Below are 17,921 nucleotides of genomic sequence, written 5' to 3' on the forward strand. Positions count from 1 at the left end.
TGTTCTGCTAGGTGTTCACGTGATCTTAAGGCTTGTGGTTTGGTTTCTTCCTAACTAAGTTGGTCACCTTGCTAGGGAAATGAGGAAACTAAGTTGGATTCTCTCTCAAACCTACCTATGTGGATCACAAGGGTTTTGGACTTGGATCTTTAGGCTCCTAAGTAGCCCAAAGTCTTCCATAATCTTGGTTCCATGAAAGCCCAATATTCTTCTGTAACCATCCACACCATAGTTTACTTGACAAACCCTAGGCATATGACTTGGGCTTATCTTAGATGAATAGTGATTAGCATGATAAGGTTTGGCGTGATAAATATATATGGATTTCCACAAGCATGGTGTGATTTACACAAATGCGCGGCCTAATTAACGTAGCATGGCATCATTAGACATATGAACCATTTTTTATTCCACACCTTGACATGTATTTTTAGGCTAAGCTTGAGGCTTGATTCAGCTTGTATGTGACATTTTTTGGGCCTCAAAAATAGTTTATTCATGTCTATTATCCAATATTCGGTGGCCGTTTCCAGCAAATGAGCTAGGTGGGCTTGGGTCTTGTGCAATTGTCCTGCCCCACAAAATATGGCTAAATTCAAAGAAAATGGGTTGGAATTGGTACTTTTCCTTAAAATTAGTTTTTATTTTTTTATTTTATATATATATATATATATATATATATTAAACCTGTATGCATAATTTACCTTTCGAAATTTGGGTAGATTCAGATTTTGATAGTTTTAATGTATAGGAGAAATCTGGATTCTGGTGCTTCTCACATGCTTCTTTGATGTTAAAAGTGTTGAACTAAACTTGTACCCTCAAAGTAACATTTAAAAGGAGGCTGCATTTGGGTATAATCAATTTGGCTTCTACCTACGACATCCGACGTCGGATGCAAGACATCTGCAAGAGTTACTACTTTCTAGGGAAAGAAAAGAAGAGAAAACCAGTGCATGTAATATGATTGGTAAAAGAATGTCTCCTCCAGCAACACAAGTGTTGTTACAAAGAATGGAGGATCCTAGTACCCAACCACAAGTTCATGTATAGAAAAACTGCTTCCGAATCAAAAAACAAAAATCGACAGCGACCAATTAGCCCGAAAATAAATTGTCATCCCAAACTTGACCTTGTGACCTCATAGGCCAAGAAGCATGCTGCATTAGCCGGAATACTTCTACCCATAGCTGGTCCAAAGCCCTTATAGAGGCCTTTGACTCCCTCGGAGGCAAGAATCTTTTTAAAGGCATCAACTGACCCCGAATACTTGGGATTTTTGAAATCATCTACCTGGATTACACTCTTGACAACATCAGTTGGGTAGACGAAGCCCCAGAACGCGGCTCCCCCCAATCCTCCAGCCACTATCAAAGATCCTCTTCCCAAGCCGGAAGTGTCCTGGCCTCCAGCAAAGAACTGCTTGAGGGCTTCATAGACACCAAACATTGCAGCATTTCCAGGTATTTCGCGTGCCATAGTAGGAACCAACCCCTTGAACAGACCCCTCACACCACCTTCCGACCTAAGTACCCGCTTGGCCACATCCAACGGCCCTCCATACTTCACTGCACCACCCACTGAGCCAGCATCCCCCAATGCACTCTGGGCTTGCAACCTGTTCTAACATGAAATCCAAACAGAATGTATCCTAATTCCTTATTGAAATGGCAAAGTGATGAAATTTGAATTTAAACCTTTTCACTAAAAAGTTGATTTTAATGAAAAAATCAGTCTGTAAATACAAACCTTACACCATGATTGAAAACGCAAGTGAAAGGAAAGGAATAGATCAAGGTGTTTAACTACATTTCTTTCAAGGAACAAAACTAGTATCACTTTAAATTCTCCATGACACTCGGCTGAGAGTGGTTACAGACATATTACGCAAGACCCAAATAGAAAATAGTCATTAAACTGACCTGCACTTGATCAACTCAGTAGGGCATGCCAGAAAGGACACTGCTACTCCAGCCCCTCCCCCACAAATGACCTGCTGACTAACTGTAAGCGGGGCACCAGGTTGAGACCTTAACAATGTCTCCATTTGCCCTCTTACGGTGAAGAGGACAGCATTGAAGGCTGCAACAGTGGCAAGTGGAGCTCCCATTCCTTTGTAGAGACCCGCAGCTCCCTCAGCTGATAACGTCTGCTTGACAGCATCAATAGCACCTGAGAACTTGGGAGGTTGTCCTGGAAGTGGAGTAGGCTGGCTTTGGAGTTTAACCTTTATGGTATCAAATGGGTGGCCAACTACTAACTGTGCTACCCCTCCCATAGTCCCAGCAGCTAAGTCCTTAACTACTTCCCCCATCTGCATATTCAGAATTAGAAAACCAAAATAGTGAATTTTCGGCATATGAATATAATACGGAAGGACCTTCCCGAGAAGTTTGATGGAATAATGGTTCTTCTAAAAATTAACAATCTACAGCCAGACACCCAAATTTTTTTTCAATGCAGAGAACTTTTTGAAACATCACCTTATACATCTCTGTCCATGTGGTATGTCAATTTGTAGATACAAATTTGATGCATGACAAAGCGAATACTATGTCGAAAGTATTCTGTTTGTATCAACTAGGTCTTTTGATTGTTGTAAGACTCTGGTAGGTCCTATTCATTGAGAAATTATGGAACAAAAAGAGACTACAAACATCACACCACTAGGATTCTAGAAATCACCATCAGCGGCCTTGGTACTATTCCAGTCACCTAAAAGTAATTTTCAAATGTTTCTGGAAAGCAGCAAATGGATTATGTAAAGAAACAACACACGATTCTATCATCGGAGTCTTTAATAACAATCAATGGATTTTCACTCATTGGAAACAAATCACAAATAGAATCCATAAAACGAAAACATATTTTTCGGAAAAATGAGTAACAGGTAATGAACAGTTGGATGGGGACGAGGAAATATTTAAAAACTGTGTTCAAGAAAGTACAACAAGAAAAACGAAAATAAGGAATGATAGATCATTTTGTCCAGTCTTTGTACTGATAATCTGAGTTCCAATGGTGTTTATATCTCTTCCTATCTGAACCGTTTTTAGCTTCTTTTTTTTTATATTTTTTATCCTTCACATAACAAAATAGACACTGAACTTCAGATTTTGAATGCCAAAACAATAATCCATCATCACAGTTCTCTGACAAAACACCGTCGATGAAACTCTAGGCAAAACTGCAAGACTCAAGTAATCAGCATTCACCAAAAAGAAATATCACCACTCAAATTTCCTATGCTATGATAATACCTACACAATTGGGTTTTTTTACTTGAAATCTCGAACAGAAACATTTGGTGAACGGATTAAGACTAAAAAGCACAAAAACATTTAGCTAGCTTTTGCATTCCGTCCTACATTTCTACTTTCCCGTAAAAAGCTAATGTAGTGCGGATTCACAGCCAGTTCTGAAAACAAATATTCAACACTTAACCATATGTCACACTATAGCAAAAAGGAGTCTTTATTTCAAAGATCTAGTTTACTAAATTTCATATTATTCATTGAAAAGTAATGTACATTGCAATTGAATACCCCAAAATTTAAATACAAAGTTAGCAATAGATTGTAACTAAAGAAAGTGATTGCTGAAATGGAGAAGATGAAAGGGTTATGCTTTTACCCATATGTCAAACATGCTTTGTAGCACACCGACAGATACTGAAATATTTTTACATTTTACAACTCAAGGATTACGATAATGGCTGAAATGGAATCTATGGTTTTTCAGGTGAGCAAGAGGCGAAAAAGAGTGTGTGAAAATCAGCTTGTATGTAAATCATCGAAATGCTCCAATTTTGCAGCTTATTGAATCTAAATATCAGAAACATGATAAACAATCAAAGACATGCGCATTGGATAGAATTGAAGCAGAAAAAAGGCGAAGAATCTTACTTGGCAAATAAATGGTGGCACCCAAAACCAAAGGAAAAGCTCGTGAGTTGAAGATGGTCCAACCTGCAAGGACCCAAGAATCATTAGATCATTAAATAGAATCTGTGAAACCAAAAAACCAAAGCGGTAAAGATCACCAGAAATTTAGAAAAAGTAGTTCGGTGAATGTTAAAATTGTAAGAGGACTACAATCTGTGAATAATAAGGGAAGGAGTTGAATCTTGGGGGATATCAGAACCACATGGGACTGCTTATGTGGGACGAGATTACACACACCAACCACCAGCTCCGTTACTGATGGAGTGTGAACTGGAAGAGGGAGAGAGAGTTTATAGGTGTGGTTGAGCGAGAGACAGAGAGAGAGAGAGAGAGGACGCAGTGGTTGGGCAAAACTGAGGTAGGAAAAGCCAATCACTGCCACTCTCCGTCTCTCCCACTCTCTTGTGCTTTCCATGTGAGTTGGGAGATTATATTTATAGGCAACAGACGAGTGCATAAATGTCTGTATCATGTGACTCGACTCTCCGAGTTCGGAATTCAATTTTTACATAGCGCCTGTACACTGCCATGGTAACTGTCTCGTGCTAATAACACTAAAAATATGTGAAAAAAATAGCAATGTCCTTACATAATTGGCATACGTAATAATATATTCGTGTCATGAGTTCGGGCAATTTTGGTTGCAATCGAATTTTGAGGATGGGCTTCCATCAACCATGTGTCATCTGGTTGAGAAAAACATATCATGACACATTAGTAAGAGAAACTTCTATGGGCCAGCCTCCTATATTTTTTGTTCTTCCATTCAACGTTACTGACGTTATCCGATGTGAGAGCTACAGCATTGCCCGAGTCACGAGAGAAAATTGTTTGAATAGAAGTTGCCATGTGGCATGTCAGTAATGGTTAATAATTTTAAGCTCATAAAACAAAATCAAGAGAGAATAATAAAGTTTCTTTTTTTTTTTCTTTAAAGTCTTCATTCCAAATTTTATTCTCATTATCTTTTCCATAAGTATCTCTATTCAATGTATTCATTGCATAAAATATTCTTACCAACTTTGTAGTTGGAGATTTTCTTGCATCCAGAAAGTTGCCGCAGTTACTTGTTAACTAATTATCAAGGCTAAACAAAAAAAAAAGAGTACTTCACTTCTAATTTAAGCACTAAAAATCGTTTACCTAAAAAAAATGCTAATTATTTTGAAAGTAATGACCTCTTCACATTATCTTTTAAAAGCATTCTCTAGATTACTTTTCAAAACTGCTTTCATAAGAAATAGACTAGAGTCTTTTAACCTTTTTTTTTTTTTTTTTTTTTTTTTTTTTATTTTTATAAATAAACTTGATATAATTCCAATTTTACGAGTCATTATTGAGTTTAGTACACTTTGCTGGGTTAGGACTATTCACAGATTATCCACATTAGTTTTTCAATTGTCTTTTTTTATTAAACTGTGGTAAATCTCATCCCTTATTTATAGGTCTATCTTTTACTCAATTTTAGGATTAATATAAGAATTAAATATTGTTTATTCTTCTTCCGCTCCTAACTTGTATCTCAATTTTTTCTTTTGCCTCCACATAGGTTAACTATGTTAACTAATATAAGTTGTATATACTATATTAACTATGTTAACTTATGTAAAAAAAAGTGTGAGTGATGTAAAAAAAATGTGAATAAATTAAAACTGAAACTAGAACTTATTTAAACTAATAAAGTGATTGCACAGTAGTGGGTAGAACCCATAAACTACAAATATTCAGAGTATAGATAACATAAGGGTAAAGCAGTCGAACTAGAGAAGTACTTATTATACAACTGGGATAAGTTCCTACGTTAAGATGGAGATACGTCAGAATCGTCGGGTAATCCTCAAGTGCCACAGAGTAGGTCAATTATCTAGGACTTGGAGGGGTGAAAAACAGAAAGGTGAGTGGGCACAAAAATAAAGGTTTATAAAACACGTTTATTTTCTAAACATACTAACCCCTCGCTGTAAAACATGTATAGTTTCCAGAAAATCATACTACGTATAGGTATGAAATCAAATGCATGCCAATAGTAAATCTAGAAGTATGCCACAACACTATAAGTCAATAGCAATATAAATATAATCATGTGCTCAACAATCTATACTAGCACGCAAGTCGAAGTTGCCTAATGCGACATGTACGATTGCACCTATTGCTCATCAATATATGTTATCACACGAGTCGGAGTTGCCTAATATAACCTGTATGATAGGACTGGGTGTAATATATACGCTCTTGTGCTACGATCACTTGAAGACTAGAGATAATCGCGGTCACCTACGAGTCAGAGTCGCCTACTGCGACCTGTACGACAGGACTGGCACCTACTTGGATCCAAGGCAAGCGTGCAGTGAGGGAGGTGAACATTAGGGCTAGGCAAACAGGTCCTAGACCCGCGGGTTGGGGCGAGTCCATTTAATTAGTGGGGCGGGGCAAGTACAAATTTGATAGAAAATGGGCCCCCGACCTGAACCTTTTCAACCATTCATTATAGGGAGATTAAATTTTCATCGTTGATTTCTAACATCTAGATCTCGAATTCCGGAATCCTCCTGACTCCTCTAGTCTCAACCTCGACCTCGATCTTGATTTCTTCGTTTCAACAACCATTTTCTTTGCACAAGTACTACCTACTGTTGCAATCACCCATATTCTCCTTCCCCTCTCCTCTGCAGCAATCACCATCACTGCTGCAAACAAACCTAAACACACTGCTGCAAACCACAGTGGAGGTAAGCGTGTAGCACGAGAACTACATGGGGATGACGGACGCTTGTAGGATTTTCTCGCAGCGACAAAGGAAAGAGCTTGGAGCCTTGGATGAGGTGATGTCGATGTGCTTAGGTAATTGTAAAGGAGAGTGGGATACTGAACATTGATCGATTTCATCGCTCCAGTTCTCTTATTTGTCTCCGGCGGCACCCTCTTCCTGTCCTGATTCAATTTCGAACTCGATCGAGTGCAAATTCAATTGGGAAAATTAGAAGAAAAAAAAATAAATAAAAAAATAAATAAAGATAGGGTACCCGTAGGAACCAGCCCGTTTTATACGGGCCAGGTTAGGTTCGATTCTCAGTTTTAAAATAGTAAAATCTGCCCAACCCCGCCCTGTTGTATTTTCAAGCAGGTCCGGTCCCTCTAATTTTGGGCCCCGCCCTACCCGTGCCCACCCCTAGTGAACATCATGTGAAAGACTGGCCCTGGCCCGGGGTGCAGCAATGATGAGCGAACTATATGAATGTATGCATGCCATGATGATTCAATGATTTTAATCAGCATAATACACTTACTTGAACTTACCTGAGCATCTGTGGAATTATTTATCATTTCACAACTATACAATATTTATGAGCAGATAAAATGCATATGAATGTGCCATGACAATATGTAAATCTCAACCGCATAACAGCATTTTTGAAATAAATAAGTCATGGCATAGTACGCATAAATCAATTTAAAAGCATATGTGGAAACTATAAAGTGTGTGTGTGTGTGTGTGTGTATAACAAAGTGCCCACTCACTGATATGTAGAAGGATCGTAGCCCCCTAGCCTCGTTTGTCCATGTACGTCCTTAGGTTAAGTCTCCCCTATATGTGAAACAAGTAACAATAATTAACTAAATAACACATATACGAAAAAGCTAGGAAAAACTCCCTATATTTTGCTCAAACGGAAGGTTTGAATATACGAAAATGTTTTACTCGAAGTCACGGACCTGCATGTGTCAACCACTCGCCGACCGGAGGTCAGACGCGCCCTCACGTGCCGCCCAACCCATGGCCACATGAGCGGCCAAGTGCAGGCACGTGCACGACAGAAGCTAACAGCCGTCAAGAATATTCCGTTAGAGTTGACGAAATATTTCGTTAAATAGTTAACAGAGTTTAACGGCATTACCTAACGCCATTAAAATATTCCATCAACTTTAACAGAATATTCTTTGTCTTCTCTGGTGAGCCTCGCCGTTCGTCATCATCTGATTTCATCGGTTTCTGAGAAATTTTCAAAATTGCATAACTTCTTCATTTCTTAACCATTTTTGACCAACTTTATACGGAAATGAAGCTCTTGAGGAGAAGAACAATATTATACCTTCAAAAGTCCAAAAAGTGGACAGAAGTGACCTGAAAATAGCTCGAAAGGTTTGGCCAAAAACTCAACTCCTTGAACTCGCTAGTTTTGATGTCAACTCGACTCCAAACTTAGTCTAAGGACTTCAGTGGGTTGTGTAGAAGCTTCCCCACATTCTAAAAACTTCTGACTCAGCCTAAAACTCGTCGGAGGAAAACTCACCGAGTCAAACCTTCCGATTTGGCGAGTCAAAACTTGTCCGTTTCATGATCTGAGGGTACAGCTGTGATTGTGAGTTCAAGGGGAGTTTAATGGTAGTGTTTTGGGAGTCGATCTAGGGAGTTTGGACATTGAACTTGCTAGTTGCAGAGAGAAAAGAGGTTTCGGTGAGAGAGATAGAAAAGGAAAAAAGAGAGATAGAGTGAATATAGTTTCTGATTGGGGGAAAGAGAGTATGATCATATTTAATTGGATGAGAGGGAAGGTTCTGATTGGTGAAGAAGGAATTAGGGAAAAGGAGTGAAGGTAAGGGTTTAAGGGAAAACAAATTTGATTGGTGGGACAATTGGGAGATACGGATCCACTTTTGAGGATAAGGGATTGGATTTCAGATTTTGTAAAATTTTAAATGTACACAATCTGTATCCTTAACAGTGTTTCTGATACTGTAAATTTGTACGTGTGTGTACAATATACCTGTGGTTAACGTACTTTAATGGAGCGTAACTTTTTCGTTACAGATCCAATTTGGGTCTAACTCGCGCCCACGCATTCGTAACAACGAGTACCATTTAATGACGATGGCAAGAAGAACAATTTAAAGCTGTATAATCACATCCACATCACTTTGCCAACAAGGGCATAAATGTTAGTTTACACACTCGGGGAGAATTTACATAGGAAATTAGGGATGGGTTGTCACAATACATATCAGAATACATACTAGTATAGATTTATAAATGTATGGAAGATAAAGTTTCTTTGAACTATTTTCATGGATGATAGGTATATTAATTTTTAATTATTTTCGTAAATACCTTTATCACAAGTTAAATATATATTTTCAAACTATGGTCTAGGTATCATGTATGATCACCATCTTACCACATCTTATTCATTATTGGTATTGTACATAATTAAAACTGTCATGCTCAGATCCCGATATATGTTCAGGATCGACACGTGATGCTCAGGTGTAAGGTGCGAGGAATACAAATAAGTTACATGCTCCCCTACCAATGCATTTTTACATCCCGTAGCTTAGGTAGATCGCTTAGCCTCATTCATCTTTGGCGCAAGAGCACTCGACCAGTGAACCATTACGCACTCTTTTAAGGGTGGCTGTTTCTAGGCAAACCTCCTGACTGTCTCAAATACTAGTAATAAAATTCACAATATTTACACCAAAAGTAAGGTGGTGGGGTCTCTGCCACAATATACAACAAAAACAACTAACCCTCACCAAGGTGAGATGCTTGTAGGCTCCCAAAAAGAAAGTCTAAAAAAGTACAAGGAAAGATATAAGGTTAACCTAAACACTTCAAGCTCTCTGACCTCTGACTGTTACCCCAAAAGCTTCTCGTATCTACTAACACCTGCCACCTACACATAGTTCCTTACACTGTGGGAATGGTGTACTAGCCAAAGAAATAACCCAGAAGTTGTGAAGCTCATGTAAGTGACAATAATCCAACATATGTGATAATCATAAAAAAAATCCATCGATCACAGTTTATAAACAACATTAGTAAAATCATAACAATTTGCTAGAAATCCCGAAAGTGTCACCTAGACATCCATTGACTTTTTGCAAATCAACCACAAAGGTTCTCAAATTTCTAATTCATAAATACACTAAAAACTAGGGTAGAGTGATACAGTTTGACCGAAGCCTACAGCTCTTAAGCTTTCACATTCTAGATCGACTCCAATAAACCAACGGGAACAAGGGATGGGATTCCAGACCACTCAACTGAACTGAATAGGATGAGGGATTCCAAATCACTTAACAAAATTCAACAATACAAGGTTCTAGACTAGTCAATGGATCCGAGAGAAAACGAGATTTTAGACCATTCAACGAAATCGAAACAGAACAAATCTACAAACCACTCAACGAAATTGCAAAGAAAGAAGAATTCCAAACCACTAAATGAAATCTAGACGAAGCAAGGTACCAGACCATTCAATGGAACCTCAGCAGAACTTGATTTCAGACCACTCAACAGAATCGAGTAGAATTCTAGAAACGTAGGATGGCTAAATGAAGTAAGACATGACACAAATTTGAAGCAACAACTCCCTATAACAATGCGTTAACAGTCATTTACTGGGCCTCACTTTTTTCAAACATTTCAAATATGCACTTCAAATTACATTTTAAAATAGATTGATGACAAAATTTAAAAGCAACAATTTACCAGAAAACATATTTTATACATCCATGACATATGCACTAAGTATACTAGCATGGGAATTTCAGAGTAAAACCGATGTCACATATATTAAAGTCACTCACCTGAAATTCGCGTTATCGCAGCACAAAGATCGAGGTGTTAACGTATAATCACCACCTAGAACAAATCACAAGTCTCGTCTCAAAACTTTAGTAGTAAAACACATAATCCTAGCTTGTATATGTCTTTTACAACATTCTAGATGGATCTGGGACACGTTAACCAAAAGTCAACCCTTCGTCAAAGGTTAACATAGGGTCAACAACTCTACATGATTTAATCCGGAAGATCTACACATGAGATTTCTGATCCATAATTCCTAAGGGCCTCATTAAACTTCCACAACAACATATTAAATTTTTAGGATGATCCAACTATCAAATCTCCACCAATCACAAGTTTAATTGGCGTCCAACCACAAAACTAGCTAAAGCAATAGAATTACGCTAAACAGATGCCAAAAATGGATTCAAAACATTGAATTAGCCAATAAAAACATTTTTGGTCGTCGGCCACAAGCCCTCACACACAAGGCTTAGATTGATTGGAATATTCTGTTGCCAAGACAAAATATTTCATCAAAATTAACGGAATAATGACGTCATACTTGACGGTGTTAAGGAATATTTCAAAAAGTTAACGGAATATTCCTCTTCATTCTTCCTTACTCTGGCCGTCGTCATCGCCTATTATCGATCTTGCTGGATTTTGGGGATTTTCACTGGAAAACTGAGAAAATTTCAAATGCTTCGTTCTTTGTCATCTCCACCAAGTCACACAAATAATATATGACAATTTGTCTACTAGTCATAAGGAATCGATCTAGTGTAGGTCTTACCTTGGCTGGAATCGGTGAGAAATTCTCATCAAAACGAAGGTCTTTGAAACTAGCGTCTAGGCACTACATTTCAAGAAACCAAAGTCGAATTCTCGTTTCTACTATTTAGGGTTGACAAAAGGGATTTGATGGTGATTTGGTGAGTGTTTGCTCCCTAGAAAATTTGAAGATGATGGTGTTGTCGCTCGGGAAAGGAAGAGGAAGACAGAGTTCAAGAAAGGTGTGAAAGAGTCCAGTGAGGCTGAGAGAGAAAAGAGAGATGAGAGATCCAAAAACTAGGAGTGGGCCCCACACGGCACACACCAAGGGCAGAAAAGGATAAGAAACATGTGTTCAAATAATGATCAAATTACCAAAAAGCCCTCGACTTCCAAAGCTTGTAGAATCTTCATCCTAGCTCCAAATTCCATTCCGCTTGCATCCACGCATTCGTATTGACATGTACTATATAAATATGCCAAGAAATGAGGCAAAACATGAAAGGATCTAAAACATCCACATAAAACTCCGCGTAGCCCAACACGGTTATTTTCTTCCTTTTGCAAAATCCAAAAAATTTCTACACCGAAACTATGAACACGTTGTAACAACTATGAATACGGAATATGGAATTTAAATAATGAAATCCATGGATGGGATTTCACAAGAACAGTTTCACATAAAACTTTACCATACGTTGTGACATTGCGTTTCACTTGCTAAACACTTTTAAAGCTATAATATATCAACCGATTAACTACTTTATTGTACATCTTATTATTCTTTTTTTTATCTTTTTTTTTTTTTTTTTTGTCGGAGTACATATGATTATTCTCAAAGTACAAAAGAAGCAATTTGATATGAGCTATAACAATACCAAACTAACCAAAAGTCAATCAAATTCATTTCATTACAAGTAGCATTACTACTCTAAGAGAACTCAGAGAAACGGGAGGGTTCGAACCAGAAGTGCTATATGTTGATGAGACAGTAATATTCTCCAGAACAATTCGCCAGTTGCAAGTCCATCAATTTTGTAGGCCAATAAGGAAAAGGAGACAATATCCTCTTCATTACCACAATAGGAAAAGGATGATAATAGTCACAAGAAACACAAATTCAGTAAAAATTTCCTGATGATTCCTACGGTCAACTAGTGTGCAAACAAAATTAACGCCCAAATATTTATATTGAAGTTATGAATGGTAATTTCCATTACATTCCGAAACACCAATTCATCTTGGAGTTATGAATGGTAACCGTATTACAAGTTATCTTAGTGATTTGGATGCAATAGAAATTACACTTTTGGTTGAGTAGTAGTGCAAGTGTGAGAAATATTTGCCCCCTGCCCTTGAGGTACTGCTTGCCTCCAAACTAGAAGATGGAAGTCACGTGAAGCTTTGCAACTACAAGAGCTTATCTAAATCGTCCCCACGTGAGGTAACAAACTGCAGGATGGCTCGTGACGTGTCCTCAGTCGGTCAACCAAAAAAGGAGGGAATGCATAACGGCTTTGCGTGAAAGGCTTACAGTTACAGAGAAGCAGAAATAGACGACTGACCATCTGATAACCTTTGAGAAGAAGCAATTCTTTTATTTTTTTTGTATTTTATTTTTCTGGGTCGTCCACGTTGCCAAACCAGCTAGCTACCTTCAACCTTCAACCTTCAACCTTCAACAACAAGATGGAGGATAGAAGAATACAGTCTCGTAATTCATCCATGCCTCTGGTGTCTAGGTTGGATCATTTGGATTTTATTGTAAGTTTAATCAACTTTTCTGCACTCCTTAATTACAATTTAAAATTTGGGTTTCAAATTAATTTTAAATATTTGGGTGTGAATTTAGATGAAGTATTTGGAAAGAAACCAAAAATTAGGAAAATTGGGCAGCAAGAAGGGATCGAGGAGTGGTGCAAGACTGAAGCGCCAATGCCTGCCAATGGATTTGGCGATGAAGGAGACTTACTTCAAAGGGTCACTGTTGAATCGAGTGACAGCTCTTGAGCATAAGTTTCTTCAGGTTAAATTTATTTACTTTATTAATTGCTCGTTTCAGATATATGATATGAATTCTCTTAATCTTGCCAATTTGCATGCAGTCAATTTACTTTCCCGACTTTGTTCTCCAACCTCTTTAGCCAAGAAATGATCACCAACTTTAATTTGATAAACTTTTTAGGCCGGTCTCGCTATTACTTGAAATTTTGAAGTGAACTTCCCACACATATGCTATATGTTATATGTTAAATTATGTTATATTTTTTATATGAGACTTTATTCTCTAATATGAACAACCCATATTGATGTGTTATATAATTGCAATTGCTGGCACAATATATGAATTAATATTTACATTTTTTGTTGATAATAAAGATAATACTGCAGCTTGATCATCAAATTACATATTTCTACAATTGTGTATTAGCAGAGAAACTTTCATTAGCATGGATAGAAAATTCGGGATACATGCCACACTAGCAGTTGGAAATCCAACATCGGGAGTTTGACAACAGAATTTACGACTTATAATTATATGATTTATTTCTAATTACACTGAGATTTTTTAAGATAAAATCTTACACCTCTTGACTATAAATAATTAAGTTGGGAATAATAGTGGTATTAGACCATTTGGTTCATCTATTAGAAATCTTGAAACTCACAGTGTCATTTTATATTCTATTTATTTATTTTATTTTATTTAATATCAAGGGGATGGCTGCTCTTGATTTAAATTTTTTTTTTTTACCTAAGAAAACCTACTACCTGCAGCATGATGTTTTTAATTAGATATATAACACAAAAAATTGTTTGTATACAGACAATAATATAAATATACAACTACAAAATCACTTGTAGTTACCTAGCAAAAATTGATTTCTCTTTTCAATTGATCTACTATATTATTGACGAACACAATAATTTCCTGGTTTCATTTTCCTCTACTTGAGAAAGAATATTAAATTATTTTATTTTTCCTATTGACCTGTACTTGTGGTGCTTCATTCAGCTCTGCTTAGAGATGGAATTCAGTAGCTCATCATCATGCACTTCAACACAAACATCTGGGGATACCTACTGGAGCCATACATCCAAGGGCGAATCATCTCTCTCGCTCCCAGCTTTTACCACCAACCCACTTCAGATTCACAATGAAAGACTATCCCAAGTCCATTCCTCTAGGCTTGAAATTGAGGTAATTATCAATTAGTTAAAACTTCCAAAGAGTCTCTACAATATCAAATTGTTGGATAAATATCAACAATTAATGATAAATTTATATATGCTAATAAATAATAAATGCAAATAAATATTTAGGCAAAGTACAAATAAAACAAAATTAATAATAATCAAAGAAACTGAAGATCGAGGTTTGCGCATTGCAACGTCCTTGAAACAGAATTTCGTTCCTACTCTGTGCTTGTAGTTCGATGGACGTTTGCTTCACGAGGATTCAATGATCTAAGTTGAGATTCTAGCACCAGAAAACTAGACTTCTGGCGAATATCTTTGTGGTACTCTCAGTATGTTTTGTATGTATGGATTGATGATTTTCAGTGAGATGAGATGTATAGATTGATAATTAATCTTTTTCATTTTTCAATAGACTCATCTTTTCAGATAAAGTCTGAGTGCATTTGAGAACATATGAAAAAAGTATGAGAAAAAGATGGAGCAACACACCCTTTATGTTGAATAGTTGCCTCCCAAAAATATGTATGTTGAGAACAGGCACATGATTCCTGTAAATACATGCATCTGCATATCATTCATTTCATTGAAAATCATCAATCCATACATTCATAACATATTGAGAGTACCACAAAGATATTTGCCAAAAGTCTAGTTTTCCGATGCTGGAATCTCAACTTAGATCGTTAAATCCTGGTGAAGCAGATGTCCATCGAACTACAAGTACAGAGTAGGGACAAAATTCTAGTTCAAGGACATTGCGGTACGCAAACCTCGTTCTTCAATTTCTCTGATTAATATTAATTTCGTTTTATTTATGCTCTGCCTGAATATTTATTTGCATTTATTATTTATTAGCATATATAAATTTATCATTAATTGTTGATATTTATCCAACACAAATTATATCTACGTCGACATATTTGCTTTTTAAAAATGTGCAGTTAACCGCATTGTAGAAAAAATCCTAGTAAATAAATCATAGATTCAGACTTATTATTTATGGTGAACACACCACAAATTGAGAAACCTTAGAAAGTATCATAATAAGAAGCAGGCTTTCCCTGGAAATTTTTGCCTTATGTCATCAAACTCCTATTTTGGTTGGATTTTGGAAATTCGAAAGCTTATATGTTTTGTTCTTTCCCTTTTAGCAGTTTACAAAAGCTGATGTAGTTATGCGTATGCCCATATCATGTGGTTGGTTTATTGTGGATGCTGACAACACATACATGCATACTAATACATATACATATATATGTGTGTGTGTGTGTGTATGTATACATACATATATACCTATATATGTTATGCTGTGCAAATCCCAAACCCTATATATTCCATAAGGCCTTGTGGAAATCCATCTTTTGCCAATATTCACGAATGAAGCTTTCTATGATCACACTTATATAAAGTTTCAATTTTGTTTCAGTGAATTTACCTCAATCTGTATATATTCCACTTCTATTTGACTACTTTTCAGTTCTATATATGTTCAGTGTAGAATATTCATCATTAAGTGGCAATGGGACCTGGGATAATGTTTGGCCTGTTTGCATGCAGGAAAACCCTGATAGAGAACTTCTAAAACAGAAACCTTTGAGTACCTGTCCTGCTCAGCAGCAGCAACTAATTAGGAAGAAGAATAGGACCAATAAGGATGAAAAGTCTAGCAAAAATGGCAAGAAGAAAATCTCTTCCAGTTGGCCATCCTGGAAATTATTAGGCTGCAGCGAGTCCACTATTTCTTTAAGCTCTCCACTTTTTGGATATTAGAAGTTTGCTCCTCTAACCCTCTTTCTTTTTCTTCCTTCTATTTTTTATTTTTTCCATTTTTTCGTTGGAAATTTGAGCACGGGATGGAATGGTTTTTAATCTTATAATCACTCTTTTAATCATTCCCTGTTTTATAGTTTTCCCATTTGCAGCTGCCATGAAAGTACCATAAATCAGTACTTCAATATTCATTTATATAACTCAAGTGCTTAAAAACGGGAAGAGATCCCCTCCGGATCTCTCCCATCAAAGCCCATCAATCAATTAATCCGAGTCCTTGAAATTTGATCAAACGATTAAAATTATTATAACTTTTAAAAGAGCTCATTGTTTGTACCTGTTGGATCAAATTTCAAAAATCTGAATTAATTAATTGGTGGGTTTTGGTGGGAGAGAACTGAAGGGAATCTCTTCCCCTTAAAAACATTCACCTTTATATTTTGATAATGACAGGGTCAGCCTTGGCCTAATGCCAGCCCTGACCTAGTGCCAACCGGGTGACCATACTTGGGTACTCACTGGGGAGTACCCAATATACTAACTTTGTTATGTGAAGCAATTAAAAAACGACTTGTGTCCATTTTAATTCTTAAGAACTCAACTAAAAGTCTAAAATTGATAGCCAAACATTCACTATTCTAGTATCCAAACACCCCTCTTCTCCCTCGTTCTTAGCCTTCCATATCCAGCGAACGACGCTCACCCACTGCGTCTCTTCTACGGTGACCCCACCCCACTATGTCTCTTCTCTGTTTACTCACCCTCAATCCTATCTCCTCTGACCCACCCCACCACATCTCTTCTCCGATGACTCACCCTCAATCCTCTCTTTCCTGATGACCCACCCTCACTCTATCTCTTCTCCGGCGAACACCCCTAATTAAAACCGACAAAACTTTTGTCGGATTTAACCGACAAAGAATTTAGTAATAAGAATAAATAAAAACATTCATTTCGGATAAAACCGATAGAAAATATATTAATAATAAAAAAATATTTATATCAACCGATAATTCAAGTCCTTCAGAATCTTCGAAAACCTCAACATGCTTATTCTTCTTTGACACCTGCTTGACAGCCATTGTCTTCCTCTTCCGCGGCTGTTTCTTCTTTGGATTGTAATTGCAATCCGATCCGTACCCACTGAAGTAAAAGGTTTCATTTTCTGGACTGAAGGTTGTTGGAAATTCAAATCAAAACAGGTTGTAAAATGTTGCTGCTAGCTGTTTGTTTCTTTCCAGCTACAAAGAACAAAGTCTCCTCCATGTGCTAGCCGAAAGGTGTTGAAAGACAGCAAGGAATGATGCAGAGCATGTGTGTAAAAGTGTCTAGCAGCTGGTGCATATGTGAAAGGGTGTAAAGATGGTAATCACCATCTGTTGCTGCATGTGTGTGTGCTGTCATTTGATGGTGTAAAGGTGTAGGTTGTGTAGTATTTAAGGAAGCCTCTCGTAAGGCTTTAGATATAAATCCCAATCCCATTTTCTGATTGTATTCTCTCAGCTTCATAAGCTTGTAAGCTTCTGTCCTTTTTCATCAGTTTGTAAACTGCCCTTTATTTCATATATCAAGAAAGTGTGTTTTAGTGGAAGCTTGTTATTTCCTATCCCTTCTCCATTTGTTAGTCCAATTTTATTGAGAGTGAAAGTGAGAGGTGTGATAGA

The 17,921-nt window shown here is 37.0% G+C and overlaps 2 protein-coding genes across 2 annotated transcripts; one reads left to right on the plus strand and one right to left on the minus strand.

Moving 5' to 3' along the window:
• Positions 1-939: 939 nt before the first annotated feature.
• LOC103939056 (mitochondrial carnitine/acylcarnitine carrier-like protein) lies at positions 940-4,333 on the minus strand. Its single transcript, XM_009349110.3, has 4 exons — positions 4,043-4,333; positions 3,906-3,968; positions 1,923-2,314; positions 940-1,618 (listed from the first exon to the last, which is right to left on the minus strand). The coding sequence occupies exons 3-4, from the start codon at positions 2,312-2,314 to the stop codon at positions 1,117-1,119; spliced, it is 894 nt and encodes a 297-aa protein (XP_009347385.2). The 5' UTR covers positions 3,906-3,968; positions 4,043-4,333; the 3' UTR covers positions 940-1,116.
• An 8,603-nt stretch (positions 4,334-12,936) lies between these two features.
• Positions 12,937-16,304, plus strand: LOC103939063. The gene is made up of 4 exons (XM_009349118.2): positions 12,937-13,050; positions 13,139-13,312; positions 14,303-14,488; positions 16,045-16,304. Exons 1-4 carry the CDS (start codon positions 12,976-12,978, stop codon positions 16,255-16,257), a joined length of 648 nt encoding a protein of 215 aa, XP_009347393.2. The 5' UTR covers positions 12,937-12,975; the 3' UTR covers positions 16,258-16,304.
• Positions 16,305-17,921: the final 1,617 nt, after the last annotated feature.

Source organism: the organism of the source record quoted next, unplaced genomic scaffold (assembly GCF_019419815.1).
Source record: "Pyrus x bretschneideri cultivar Hongxiangsu unplaced genomic scaffold, Pyrus_bretschneideri_v1 Contig69, whole genome shotgun sequence".
NCBI lineage: Eukaryota > Viridiplantae > Streptophyta > Magnoliopsida > Rosales > Rosaceae > Pyrus > Pyrus x bretschneideri.